Here is a 13,215-nt window from a genome sequence, read left to right on the forward strand (position 1 = left end):
ATGGCGATGACGGTATTCTACGCAGTCACGTTGTCTTGACTCGCTGAGGCGTCAGCGGCATCAGTCAGTCGTTGCTAGCGCAGCCCCCCCCCCCTCCCCCCCTTCCTTTCCTCGTGTTCTCCGGTTGCTGCGCGCTCTCGTCCCCATCGTTCGCCGCTGAGTGTATTCCCCCCTTCTTCTGCCGGCTCGAACTGGGGGATGAAAGGGGAGTGGAGCTGGTTACGAGGCCGACGCGGCCGATGCCGACGACAACGCAAAACCCAGGAACGGGCGCCAAAGAGCTGAGCTCTAAAGCGGAGATGTCCAGTGTCCTCTTCGATGTCTTTAAAACCGCTATAAACAGCCAAAGAATTTCGGAAGTGACGACATCACCGACTAGAACTTCCAGCGAGATACGACTTCGGTCAGCGGATCGACCTAGAGCGCCCGACATTGCCCCGGATTGCTTCCGACGACCAGCGGAATACGCGCAACCTATCCCAGTCGACCACTGGAATTCGAAATTTTCATCCCGGGCCAAGAAAGCGTGCTCCGGAGCGACCAGTGGAAATCGCCATTATTTATTACTCCCAACACGAATATCTTATACACACACAACCTTCTCTCTCTCTTTGTACACACACACACACACACACACACACACACACGCACACACACACACACACACACACACACACACACACACACACACACACACACACACACACACACACACACACACACACACACACACACACACACACACACACACACACACACATGTATATATAGGATGCGAGAACATACCTTACTTGACCGCTTAAAAAATTATAAAGCGAAGTATAGGCTTCATTTTAAGAAAGATTTTATTGGATTCGACGTTTCGATCGGGAGACCGATCTTTTTCAAAAGTTTTTCAAGAGTTGAAAAAGATCGGTCTCCAGATCAAAACTTCAAATCCAATAAAATTTTTCTCTAAATGAAGCGTATGCTTCGCTCTCTCTCCCTCTGTCTCTCTCTGTCTCTCTCTCTCTCTCTCTCTCTCTCTCTATATATATATATATATATGGGCGTGTTCAGATAATAACACGGTAATCAAGGCCCCATGACCATTTTTTATTTTCAATAAAAATTTTATATGTGAAAAAATTGTAAAATTGTAAGAAGTTGCAAGTTTGGAGCCCTGCTGCTTGCACATTAAAATTTTGTCGTTCATTATTTTTAAGAAATAAATTTACGCAACCTTTAATTTAAGAAAATTTATTTAAAATATTTTTTCTTGCCGCACTTGTTTTATGAAATAATCGCGAACTTTTCTGCAGCAGCAGCGCGCTGCAGAAAAGTTTTTAAAGATACACAGCGCAACAAACATAAGACAAGCGAGTAGACGGAAACAACGCTATGAACTGTATGATTTATTGAAAGAACACGAATATATATAAAAATGTTCTGACAACATTTTTATATACATTCATGTTTGAAATCTTTCAATAAATCATACAGTTGATAGTCAACGCTGTTTCCTTCTACTCGCTTGTGCTATGTTCGTTGCGCTGTATATTTTTAAATAGGATGCACCAGCTAGCTCAACTTTCAGTTCTATTGCAAAAAAGTTGATTTTCTATCCTATATATGTCATGGATAATTACGTTGTTGTCGCTTTGTCTTCACTATTGATGTAAATATCTTAACTGCAGACAAAATTTGAGGCTCTAGACCATTAGTTGCTTTCTCCACGACGCATCAAATTCGGCCAAATTTTGGAAAGAGTAAAAAAAGGGACAGCTTCGATTCGAATTAAAAAAACAAATCATCTTCGATTTTTTTTAAAACGTCCTGAAGAACCCTAAGTACCTCAGACTCATTAGGGACAAAAAGGGTCTTGCATTATATTGTTTAAAAGTATGAAATTATTGTAGAACTTAAAGCTTGCGTTGAAAATCATCAACGTTTAGCTCTACATTCTGGCACCATCCAAAATGTTATTGGCATTGAAACTTTTTCTTGGTATTACCCAGATATGCATCTTTATTGCTGCAAAGTTTTGTAGCTCTGGATGTCTGTTCATTTTCTATATTGTGAATTCAAAAATTTCAAAAATAGACATACTTTATTCGAATTTAAAATAAAACATCAGTATAGTCAATTTTCATTAAACCATCTAAATACAATACTCAGTTCAATATAATTATCATACACTAAAAAGTATTGCATTGCGTAGAATAAAAATATAAACATGAATATAGAACTTGGCGCATGATGTTATTTTACAGAATTGCTTCGGCCTTCCCCCTAAAAAAAAAAAAGAAATTGCCATTTCTTGAAATTTCATGGGAAAACGCAAGTGACGGTTTAGCCTTCACTCTGTCCTGTAGTCATTTTTTTTTTGTTACGCAGTGCAGTGTAATTCAATCCATCTCAATTTTATTATTTCATATATCGGTCGTGATAGAAATTGATATAAATGTGTTTTTGAAGGCAATTTTCCTCGAGTGCACTTACGTACTATGTGATAGCTCTGCAGCATGATAGCTTTGGTGGAAGTGTATGTCCTTATGCCTGCGACACGAATGAGCCGAAATGACCAGTGTTCTTGTCGACAGAGCTATCTAGGCTAGGCGAGGCGAGACAACACGAAGCGAACCCGCCACTCACCTAAACTGCAAAATTTCGGGTGTCGAGTTTAGCTTGGTGTCACGGCTTATAGATTACTTGAATTGGTAATGTCATTAAATAAGTATGATTTGTGGTGGAAATATGTATGTTTTTAATAAAGATCGCCTTGCGTGTATTTAGTGGAGAAAATGTGCCCCAGATCTTGGGAACAACTATATGTATCTATAAAGGAGTGCGCTCGGAGTCTTGATACTTCCATTTAAACTGCCTTAAAGCGTGAATCTTGTTTAGAGTGCACCGGATGAGCAGCTTTTTGTTATGATACAGAAAAAAAGTTCCAGGGTTGCACCTCAGTCTGCTTACAGGCAGGAATTGCAAGTTCCGTTATGGCCTCTACGTTTCGTCGCTACCGTTGCGTAGTTTCCTTTCTCTTTCTTTGTTTCTTTCAAATTTTGCAAGTGGCCAGCATAAGTTTGGGGGTTATCATTGAATCGGGTATGATAGAATTAGGTTAGAAGATTTTCGTCAAATTCTGAAGCGGCCAGCTTTTGTGGATCCAGGAGGCTACATTTTGGTTGCGGCTAACCCCAATTTGGAGGTTACCACGGAATTATGTTAGGTTAGACACCGTATTAGATTAGACACCGATTTTGGTCAAAGGAAGGAAGGAAGGAAGGAAGGAAGGAAGGAAGGAAGGAAGGAAGGAAGGAAGGAAGGAAGGAAGGAAGGAAGGAAGGAAGGAAGGAAGGAAGGAAGGAAGGAAGGAAGGAAGGAAGGAAGGAAGGAAGGAAGGAAGGAAGGAAGGAAGGAAGGAAGGAAGGAAGGAAGGAAGGAAGGAAGGAAGGAAGGAAGGAAGGAAGGAAGGAAGGAAGGAAGGAAGGAAGGAAGGAAGGAAGGAAGGAAGGAAGGAAGGAAGGAAGGAAGGAAGGAAGGAAGGAAGGAAGGAAGGAAGGAAGGAAGGAAGGAAGGAAGGAAGGAAGGAAGGAAGGAAGGAAGGAAGGAAGGAAGGAAGGAAGGAAGGAAGGAAGGAAGGAAGGAAGGAAGGAAGGAAGGAAGGAAGGAAGGAAGGAAGGAAGGAAGGAAGGAAGGAAGGAAGGAAGGAAGGAAGGAAGGAAGGAAGGAAGGAAGGAAGGAAGGAAGGAAGGAAGGAAGGAAGGAAGGAAGGAAGGAAGGAAGGAAGGAAGGAAGGAAGGAAGGAAGGAAGGAAGGAAGGAAGGAAGGAAGGAAGGAAGGAAGGAAGGAAGGAAGGAAGGAAGGAAGGAAGGAAGGAAGGAAGGAAGGAAGGAAGGAAGGAAGGAAGGAAGGAAGGAAGGAAGGAAGGAAGGAAGGAAGGAAGGAAGGAAGGAAGGAAGGAAGGAAGGAAGGAAGGAAGGAAGGAAGGAAGGAAGGAAGGAAGGAAGGAAGGAAGGAAGGAAGGAAGGAAGGAAGGAAGGAAGGAAGGAAGGAAGGAAGGAAGGAAGGAAGGAAGGAAGGAAGGAAGGAAGGAAGGAAGGAAGGAAGGAAGGAAGGAAGGAAGGAAGGAAGGAAGGAAGGAAGGAAGGAAGGAAGGAAGGAAGGAAGGAAGGAAGGAAGGAAGGAAGGAAGGAAGGAAGGAAGGAAGGAAGGAAGGAAGGAAGGAAGGAAGGAAGGAAGGAAGGAAGGAAGGAAGGAAGGAAGGAAGGAAGGAAGGAAGGAAGGAAGGAAGGAAGGAAGGAAGGAAGGAAGGAAGGAAGGAAGGAAGGAAGGAAGGAAGGAAGGAAGGAAGGAAGGAAGGAAGGAAGGAAGGAAGGAAGGAAGGAAGGAAGGAAGGAAGGAAGGAAGGAAGGAAGGAAGGAAGGAAGGAAGGAAGGAAGGAAGGAAGGAAGGAAGGAAGGAAGGAAGGAAGGAAGGAAGGAAGGAAGGAAGGAAGGAAGGAAGGAAGGAAGGAAGGAAGGAAGGAAGGAAGGAAGGAAGGAAGGAAGGAAGGAAGGAAGGAAGGAAGGAAGGAAGGAAGGAAGGAAGGAAGGAAGGAAGGAAGGAAGGAAGGAAGGAAGGAAGGAGGGAGGGAGGGAAGGAAGGAAGGAAGGAAGGAAGGAAGGAAGGAAGGAAGGAAGGAAGGAAGGAAGGAAGGAAGGAAGGAAGGAAGCAAGCAAGCAAGCAAGCAAGCGTGGTGGCCCGGGATGCACTCGCCATGGATGCGAATTCGTCCACGTTGCGCTAAAGATCGTCAGCTCTTTTCAAACTGAGATTCAAGTCCGGCTAGGCTAAACAGCGGTGCATCATTAGTGCGAAATGAAACAGAGCGCCCAGTAGTGTGTACTCACGGCTGAAGTTGAGGTTTATGGAGGAGTCGACCTGGCCTTCGCGGTTCTTAGCGAACACCTTGTACAGGCCCCCGTCCGACTCGATGACGTCGTTGAGCTCGAGCGACACGTGGTATTTTCGTGGCTCGATCTCCACCACGCGGATGGCGGTGCGATGGTCGTCGTGCAGCTGCACGTCTCCGCGAAACCAGGACACCTCGGGCCGCGGATGCGACGTCATCTGGCACTCGAACACCAGCCGGTTGCCATCGTCCTCTTGGCGCAACGTGGGCTTGTGTAGAAACGACGGTGCCGACACGTCTTCCTCGTCGTCCATGGCACTTAGAAGGCCCCTTCTCGGGGCGCGCCTGCGCCAAAGAACATAAGGATGGGGGGGGGGGGGGTTACGTAAATATATACAAGGCATTCTGCTTGATTTAATCCACGCTCTTTGTGAGCACTTAAGAGGCAGAGCAGGTACGAAACATTGATTACAGTATTTCGTGATATACTCAGGCTAACACTTTGTTTGTACAATATTTCGTGATACACTCAGGCTAACGCTTTGTTTGTAACCCGCCGGGGTGGCGCAGTGGTTACGGCGCTCGACTGCTGTTCCCAAGGACGCGGGATCGAATCCCGGCCTCGGCGGCCGCGTTTCGATGGAGGCGAAAAGCAAGGCGCCCGTGTTCTGTGCGATGTCAGTGCACGTTAAAGAACCCCAGGTTGTCAAAATTTCCGGAGTCCTCCACTACGGCGTTTTTCATAGCCTGAGTTGCTTTGGGACGTTAAACCCCACAAACCAACCAACTTTGTTTGTTTGTTTGTTTGTTTGTTTGTTTGTTTGTTTGTTTGTGGGCTTTACGTCCCAAAGCGACTCAGGGTATGAGAGACGCCGTAGTGGAGGACTCCGGAAATTTTGACAACCTGGGGTTCTTTAACGTGCACTGACATCGCACAGCACACGGGCGCCTTGCTTTTTGACTCTATCGAAAAGCAGCCGAAAAGCAAGCCTCACGTGTGCTGTGGGATGTCAGTGCATGGTAAATCAAGTATGGTTGAGATTAGGAACTTATCGGCAATGCACTGCGTCTTTCACATACTTAACCTGCCTTAACTTCGTGGTGAGCAAGATGAAACGCTCTTTATTATGCCGATTTGCTGGGCTAGTTGTCACGAGCAATATAAATGGAGAGAGAAGTTTAAGGAAAAGTACATATATGCCGATTATGTGACAAGTAAATAAGTTAGATGACCTCCCGCTACAAGCAGACACCTCCGTAGCGGCTATATGCGCGGGATGGGTGATCGCGGACGCTGGGACTGCACGACTACTAAAACTACCGCTACCAGTGACATTCAGTGCTACGGGAGACCTCCCCCACCACTCAAGTATTACATATAAACACTACTATTACTACAACTATCACCACTGCTGCTATTTCGTGGTTGTCAGGAGCCCTTGCTTTATCAGGTGTCGTTGCAAAGACAATAATTAATATATATTCCGCTTTTGAACTGTTTTTACGTTGTGGAAAATGTAACCGCCCTCGTGTGAAGCTAAGTAACCGGCCAAATGGCTCTGCAGTGAGCTAAATGGCTCACCTGGCACATAATTTGGTCTGGCGGGGTTATGAGCTCCCAATAAAAGGTAGCTGCAGTTTGTTGAATCCGCTCTGGCTTTCGGCAACAATCACAATATTTATGCCGCGTTTAAACGCTTAAATACATGTCCCTTATGTAACAGAATACATTTGACACATATTCTAAATAATTGACCTCTTCGACCTTTCTTTTGTAGGTGCCCCGTAGCCCGCCAAGCACAAGGGTACGAACTGTTCAGTGGACTCTGGAACCAACCTGGGCTGCTTGACAAAGTTTTACCCACTAGCGCGATGCGCTCGCAATAGGTTGCACTCGGGCCTTGCTGTGCATTACTAAAGAGCGTACTGTCACTAAACATGACTCAATGTCAAGGATAGTTTCACTCAGCCAGCCCGTGGACCTTCTTGGCAATTTGCCCTTTGACATATGTGAATCACGCCGAGGGACAAGTGGCTGTCAGGAGCCTTGGACATGTTACAACTGGGCCGGGATCGTTTCGACTCTTTTCCTACTTTCACTCCTCGTCAGGTATAAAACAATATTAGCTTTACTTCCAAGCGCAACAAATGACGTGTTTTCTGTGATGTCCTTTTTAAAATCAGATATGCAATATACCTTACATCGACACTTGATTTTATTAGATTTGTTCTTTCTGTGGCTGCTGTCATGTTCGGTTTTCTCCTTTAATCAACAGGGGAGGAGGGGGGGGGGGGGGATGGCAATGCAGGGTCTTTTCCAGCTACTCTTCAAAGGCGAGCATTGGTAATTTGCCCCCAATTTCCTTTTTCTTGCATAACGCCTCCTGTATGAATAAACCGTTCGTTGCCATGCTTGACACTATTCGAGCTGTTTGCTTAGCATTGGCATATGTATAACAATTCTTAGTTTATAAATAAATTAGATGACCTTATTTCAAGCCAAAATCAATGGAGGTGAATTTATTTGAATGTAATAGCATATATCGGATGCTTATGTGGCCGCATTCTACTTTCTGACGCATTTCCTGAAGTCCTAATCGTGACAGTGAAAATGCATGTTCTACTATACCTCAAGTGTGAGCAATTTATGCTATAAGGGCAAGTTATACACATAAGCTATACACAAACAGTGCGCGAAGCAGATACCAATGTCATTTCATCATTTCAAGGTGGAGGTGATAATTTTGCGGTTTTCTTTTAGTAGGGCTTTACTAAAATGGTCTTACGTTCGCATTGAAGAAATCATCATGATACAAAAAAGCATCCATGGCTTTGCAATTGTTTTATTAGCAATAAACCAAGTGTGAACAAGAGAACAAGCGAGAGAGAAGAAACACAACTAGAGTAATGAAACGACCACTGCCGCGGGAAGCTCAATATTAGAATACACGCATTTGAACTTAAGGACCCAAAGATAACGCTTTAGGAATGTTAATGAGCTTCGCTCATTTTTTTCTCCGATTTGAAATGTGTGTTTTCGAATTAGCATTTCAGATCTCTTGTTCGCGTTTCATTTTGTTTATTTAGGCTCCCCCTCTCCGTTAACAACATATTCGAAGATATTACAGCATTTGCGCCTTGAAAGGCAGACATTCCTGAAGCCCGCTAAGGGTCTCAGTAAATCAAAAGAGTGTCACCTTCGAAGGTTACAAACTATGTCATTTAATAATCCAGCAACACTTCACGCCATTGAGCCCAAATCCTTTTCGGCGCAGTGCAAATTTTGTGGCCAGAAGGCAAACTTATGCCATATGGTATGGGCTTGTCGAACAAATACCAGTATTGACATAATAAATTAGCCAACGTGGGAAGGCTGGGAGGCGGCCCTGTCCAGCTCGGACCTCGAGAAACAACAAGCCCTCGTCGAAAGAGCACGGGCAGCGGCTTTTACCAACGGTGTCCCGGACTAGGGACCCGACCAGCCTTCCCTTAAACTAAGCCAATGTCAATAAATGTTTTCATCATCATCACCATCATCAGTACACTGCATGCCCAAGCAGAAAGGTATTTCTACAAAGTTGTACCCTACGTCAGCGCTGGTGTACCTGCAGTGCTCACCGCGCCGCATTTTAAAGGCTTGTTTTTATGAGATCGCCTCGTTCAAATGAACCGATTTAGCCATCGTGTGAATATCATCAATGAGGCCATTTTACGTTATGTCATCTGTAGATCACACGATCTGTCGGATTCAGGGATGATCTGCAGTTGGGTGACCTTACATACGACATCTGGCGAGCTCAATTACACGTCGCATCATCATCATCTTCATAGACGTCATCATCATCCCACGGCTACGGCGCTTTAGTGTCTTCAGTGCAAAAGCAATAGTTCACTAGGTAAATAGAGAACCAGTAGGTGTGTGGGAATCCGCGACCTTTTGACCTTCCCAGAAAAATTCGCTGGAGCGGATTCGAACCAAGGCATTTTTCGTGGGAAGCGAGAACGGAACCTGACAGGGACCGCTGCTTATTTTTTCTGCATTGCAGCTGTAGCAGCAGCCGATCACACCGCGCGTTTAACTGACACACTCTCGGCTTCGCTTTCACCGTCTTTAACAAGTTGCGTTCTTGTGCAGCGGACGCACAACACACAGCTATTGCGTTGCCATCTTAAGGTGCGTTCAAGCGGTCGTGCACTGTTCTACCACTCTATAGTACCCAGTCGCTGATTTTGCTTGAAGCCTCAACTTCAATATATAGCCTCGAACCGAAAGCGAAATGAAACATGACGTGCTTGCGCACATACCTATTCCTCGAATTTGTCCGACTTAACTACTACATCGGCCTGCAGTCAATTTTCCTTTCGTACTTGTTGTCACCGCACGCGCTTCGCCGTTCTCTCCTGTAGGTCAGGCGTTCTTGAATGCGGCCTTGAAGCTAACCCGTGACCTTGTGTTGACATATTCGAGAGGGCCAAACTACAGCGGAGGTCTCGGCCCTGGGCGCAGACCCACGACGGAGAAAGAGACGCGCCTCCTTTGCGACGCTATATTGGTCCCGAAGCTATTCTATTAATTACGTGCATTGCAGAGCGAGCGAGGTCTTGCCGATCAGATCAGAAAAACGCTTGCCAGACGCCTGCATTGTGCTGATAGTATCCGACATCACTTCAAGTCGCCAAGAACGACGGGCAGGACCGGTTCGCTTGGAGCTTCGCTGCAGCACTTGTTGCCTCCGAAGCACTGACAAAATGCGACCTATTTCGAGACAAAATGGCCGCTGAACAGCTCAGCGTTGCAAGGCAAGGCTTGAGGCTTATTTTGCCCAGGCAGCTGTACCAAAGGTAAGCCGCCTACACATTTAAAAGTGCATTTCGAAGAAAAAACAACAACCCTCTTTTCCTTTACTGAAAAAATGTGTACTACGTTGGGCATGCCTCGTGAAGTTCTCACACCAGGTGGCAAATGTTAACGGTGGTTCATCTTCAACGCTGTATGCGCCATGCATTTGGAGTTGACACTGGAATATCAACGATGTATGCTGTTTATATTCAGGACCAGCTTAAAAGAGACAAAATACCAAGGAGAGGGAAGACGACACGAGTGCTTGTCACCTTCGCCCTTTGTCTCTTTTGTGCTCGTCCTCAATATGAACTATTTCGCACCTGCCCACTACTTCGTGCTGAAACACATCTCTCAACAATTCAGTTCAGTTCAGTCGTTCAGTTGTGTCCGACTCTTCGTGACCCTATGGGCCATATCACGCCACGCTTTCCGGTCTCTCACTATCTTCCTAACATCACATAACTTCATCTGCAGTGCCTCGAGGATGCCATCTAACCACCACGTTCGCTGCCTACCCCTTCTCCGATGACCCTCAACCTTTTCCAACATCAAATCTTTCTCCAGCGACTCCTCTCTTCTCATCAGATGACCAAAGTAGCTGAGCTTTAACTTTAGAATTTGCCCCTCCAATGAGCAGTCAGGGTTTATGGTCGACAATATCGACTGATTTGATCTTCTGGCCGTTTAAGGAACTCTCAAGAGTCTCCGCCAGCACCACAATTCAAACGCGTCAATTCTTCGGCGGACAGCCTTCTTCACAGCCTTCTTCAACAATTACCTCCTCAACAAGCTCCACCCAAATACCCCCTCCCTACCCTCTTCCCTCGCCTCCTCCACTAACAGCACCGCCTGCCCTCAATGTAGTGGCACTCCGAACCTCTACCACACCACTCTACCACACCCATCCTCATGACCAGGCCCGAGTTCTGCACACCCCAATCACACCTCTGAGCTGCGGCCGGCCGCGTGGACAATCTTGTCCCGGAATGACCAGCTCCAACTTATCGATAGGGCGACTCGTACGAAACAAGTAGTTGCAGCTACGGGCGCTCCTGTAGCAAAATTCGTCCCTCCAATTATTAAACGTTTTTCTGCATGCGAAGAATACTTGTGAATGACTGTGTACAGCATTATCGGCGATCACGCCTCACAATGTCGCCTACGTGAAGATTCACTCACATCAGACTTCTAAGATATTTCATGAGTTTGTGTCCAACATATGCACGCACAGTAAACAAACTTCAAAAGCACAACATGTCTAAACAGATGTTACAGATGCTGCCGATGCTAGCCCGGCTCTAGCGTAGTGCTATAGCAATGAAATATAGCCATTCCCATTCTGCCTTTCCGCCTACCTGTCCGTAGAAAAGAAAAGCAAATGCACTTTCGCTCGGTCAGTTGCTTCTATCTCCCTATACGTCAGCTTTCTCTAGCTATCTGTCTCGAAAATGAGGTGACCGCGGACAATAAAGAGCAGCTTGCCTACTCAGAGCATTAGAAGGACCTTTGTAGTCACCAAGCTGACTTCGATGACAACTGGGATGTATGTAAGGCATCCGTTATGTTAAACGTCAAACCTGCGCAAGACGAGGGCCATCCAGTGAGCGCATGGCGATCTCTATTATCCGTACCACCTCAAGAAAATTTCTGCTATGATCAGGCCCTGTTCGCACACTAAGGCCCCAGTGTGGAATAGCAGCAGGCCATGGTGCACTCAACGCCGGCTAACTTCACTAGTTTCCTGTCATTAAGTTTCTCTCTCTCTCCTTGACTGGTCTCTAATTCGGCAAAATTAGCATTGCGCTGAACCTAAAGAATGACGTGAAACGACCGACACTTTCGCGAGAGTAGGGTTGGCAGAGCACGCAGAACCTTAAGCATCACGTCAGGATACCGTGCTGTCTAGTACGTCTCATAGCCTTAACGCACCCAATAAGCATACGAAGTTCCTCTTTCCATCCCGGAAGGCAAATCAATGGTCCAAAAAGTGCACAGACCAGGGCCGGAATAATACCTAAGCCCCGAACAACTATACCTACGCCACCGTGTCAAGACATCGTGTAATGGCGAAATATCCCAAGATTTATACAAGTGTCCTAATGTATAACCAACCCCATGCCAATCCGGTGGTAGACCACCCTAAACAGCACGGCAGGTGGGAACAAGCTCCCCTCACGCTGCACAGAAGTCTCCGAAAGCGGCTCAGGGCCAGTGAAGAGGAACAAGACATCAGGTAGGACAAGGGTAAACAAACACACTAAGCAGGTCGCGCGGAGGTACCAAGTTAGACGCACCGAATCGGCAGTGCCAGCTAGCACGGCATCGGGTGCCGGCAGCACGGATGATGTGCGCCGGGCGACAGATGTCTGCCATCTCGGCGGCGGTGAGAAAAACAATGCCAGCCCGGTGTTCTCGCTGGTCCTTTTCTTTTTTCTTCATTTGTGAGCGATTTGAAGGGTGTATTCGCGGTTTATTTGGGGAATATTTGAAGGCTATGTAGGGTCACGCATTGCACTAAGATATAAACCTAGGTAGGTCTCGAATCGTGTCTCGACCAGCCTACTTCTGCACCGACTGCCTAAAAACAAACGAAATGTCAATCACGGCGATTTCCTCGTCGGGAGCAGATGCTACAGGAGGGAGCATGTGGCATATGCAACGTCTACAGTCGCGAATCGGCACGTGGGTTACAATTTTTTCTTTGCCGTTTGAAATAATTTATATATCCAAAGGGTTCTTTAACGCGAGCTGACATCGCTCAGCACGCGGCCATCGTTGCATTTGGTGGGGAATCGATCCCGTGACCTTGGCATACGAAGACGAACGCCACTTGTAATTGGCTGCGTGCGCCATGCTAGAATATCAGCCAACAAATGCAGGGGGAAGTAGGGGCGTCGTTACGACGTATACGAGTAGAAAAAAATACGTCCACTATGCTTTCTTTCGCGCCAGTGCTTGGCTGTTGGTTCCCTTCTTATGTATAGTTGAGAATATCATTCATTACAGTAAACTCAGATACGCGCGCCGTCACTCGGCGCCCATGTAGACGCGTTACAGTCAAACAGAACGAACTTACGTCATGCTCTCCGGTTGGCTAATGTGGATGTACATTCTGCAGGAACGCATCACTTAAATTCAGTTTTCAAGGATAATAGGCGACAACATTAAGACATTCACTGAGTGCAGCAAAGAAGCATTTCCATTTCCGTGACTGTTATGGCGTGTGTAACATATGCACGAGCGTGGCAGGGAAGCTGGCGGCATCCCTCGTCTCCGAGAGTAAATGAAAGCATTAAATCCACTTCAGGAAAAATGAAGTACGTTAATAAACCTTGACCCTTTCCTCCATCAGCCGTTTTTAAAGCGAGCTGGTTTCCTTCGCCGCCTTTGGCTGGCGACCACCGGAAGTGTGCCGAATAAGAGGAGTTGGCAAGGTGGTGCTACGCAAAGCGCGGCGCCTATGCTGGATGCAACCGCATTAAGTGTAGTCGTA

The 13,215-nt window shown here is 46.3% G+C and overlaps 1 protein-coding gene across 3 annotated transcripts in view; it reads right to left on the bottom strand.

Annotated features, from left to right (window-relative positions):
• The window catches only part of bt (projectin protein bent), a 258,850-nt gene that overhangs the window by 220,362 nt on the left and 25,273 nt on the right, over positions 1 to 13,215 (bottom strand). For all 3 annotated transcript variants that reach the window (XM_084576962.1, XM_084576961.1, XM_084576964.1), the window contains exon 2: positions 4,878 to 5,224. In XM_084576962.1, coding sequence (XP_084433088.1) covers positions 4,878 to 5,193 — 316 coding nt within the window. In that variant the 5' untranslated portion in view covers positions 5,194 to 5,224. The remainder of the gene's footprint in view (positions 1 to 4,877; positions 5,225 to 13,215) is intronic.

The sequence above is a fragment of the Amblyomma maculatum genome, chromosome 8 (genome assembly GCF_055883805.1).
Source record: "Amblyomma maculatum isolate TAMU_Amacu chromosome 8, ASM5588380v1, whole genome shotgun sequence".
Taxonomy (NCBI): domain Eukaryota; kingdom Metazoa; phylum Arthropoda; class Arachnida; order Ixodida; family Ixodidae; genus Amblyomma; species Amblyomma maculatum.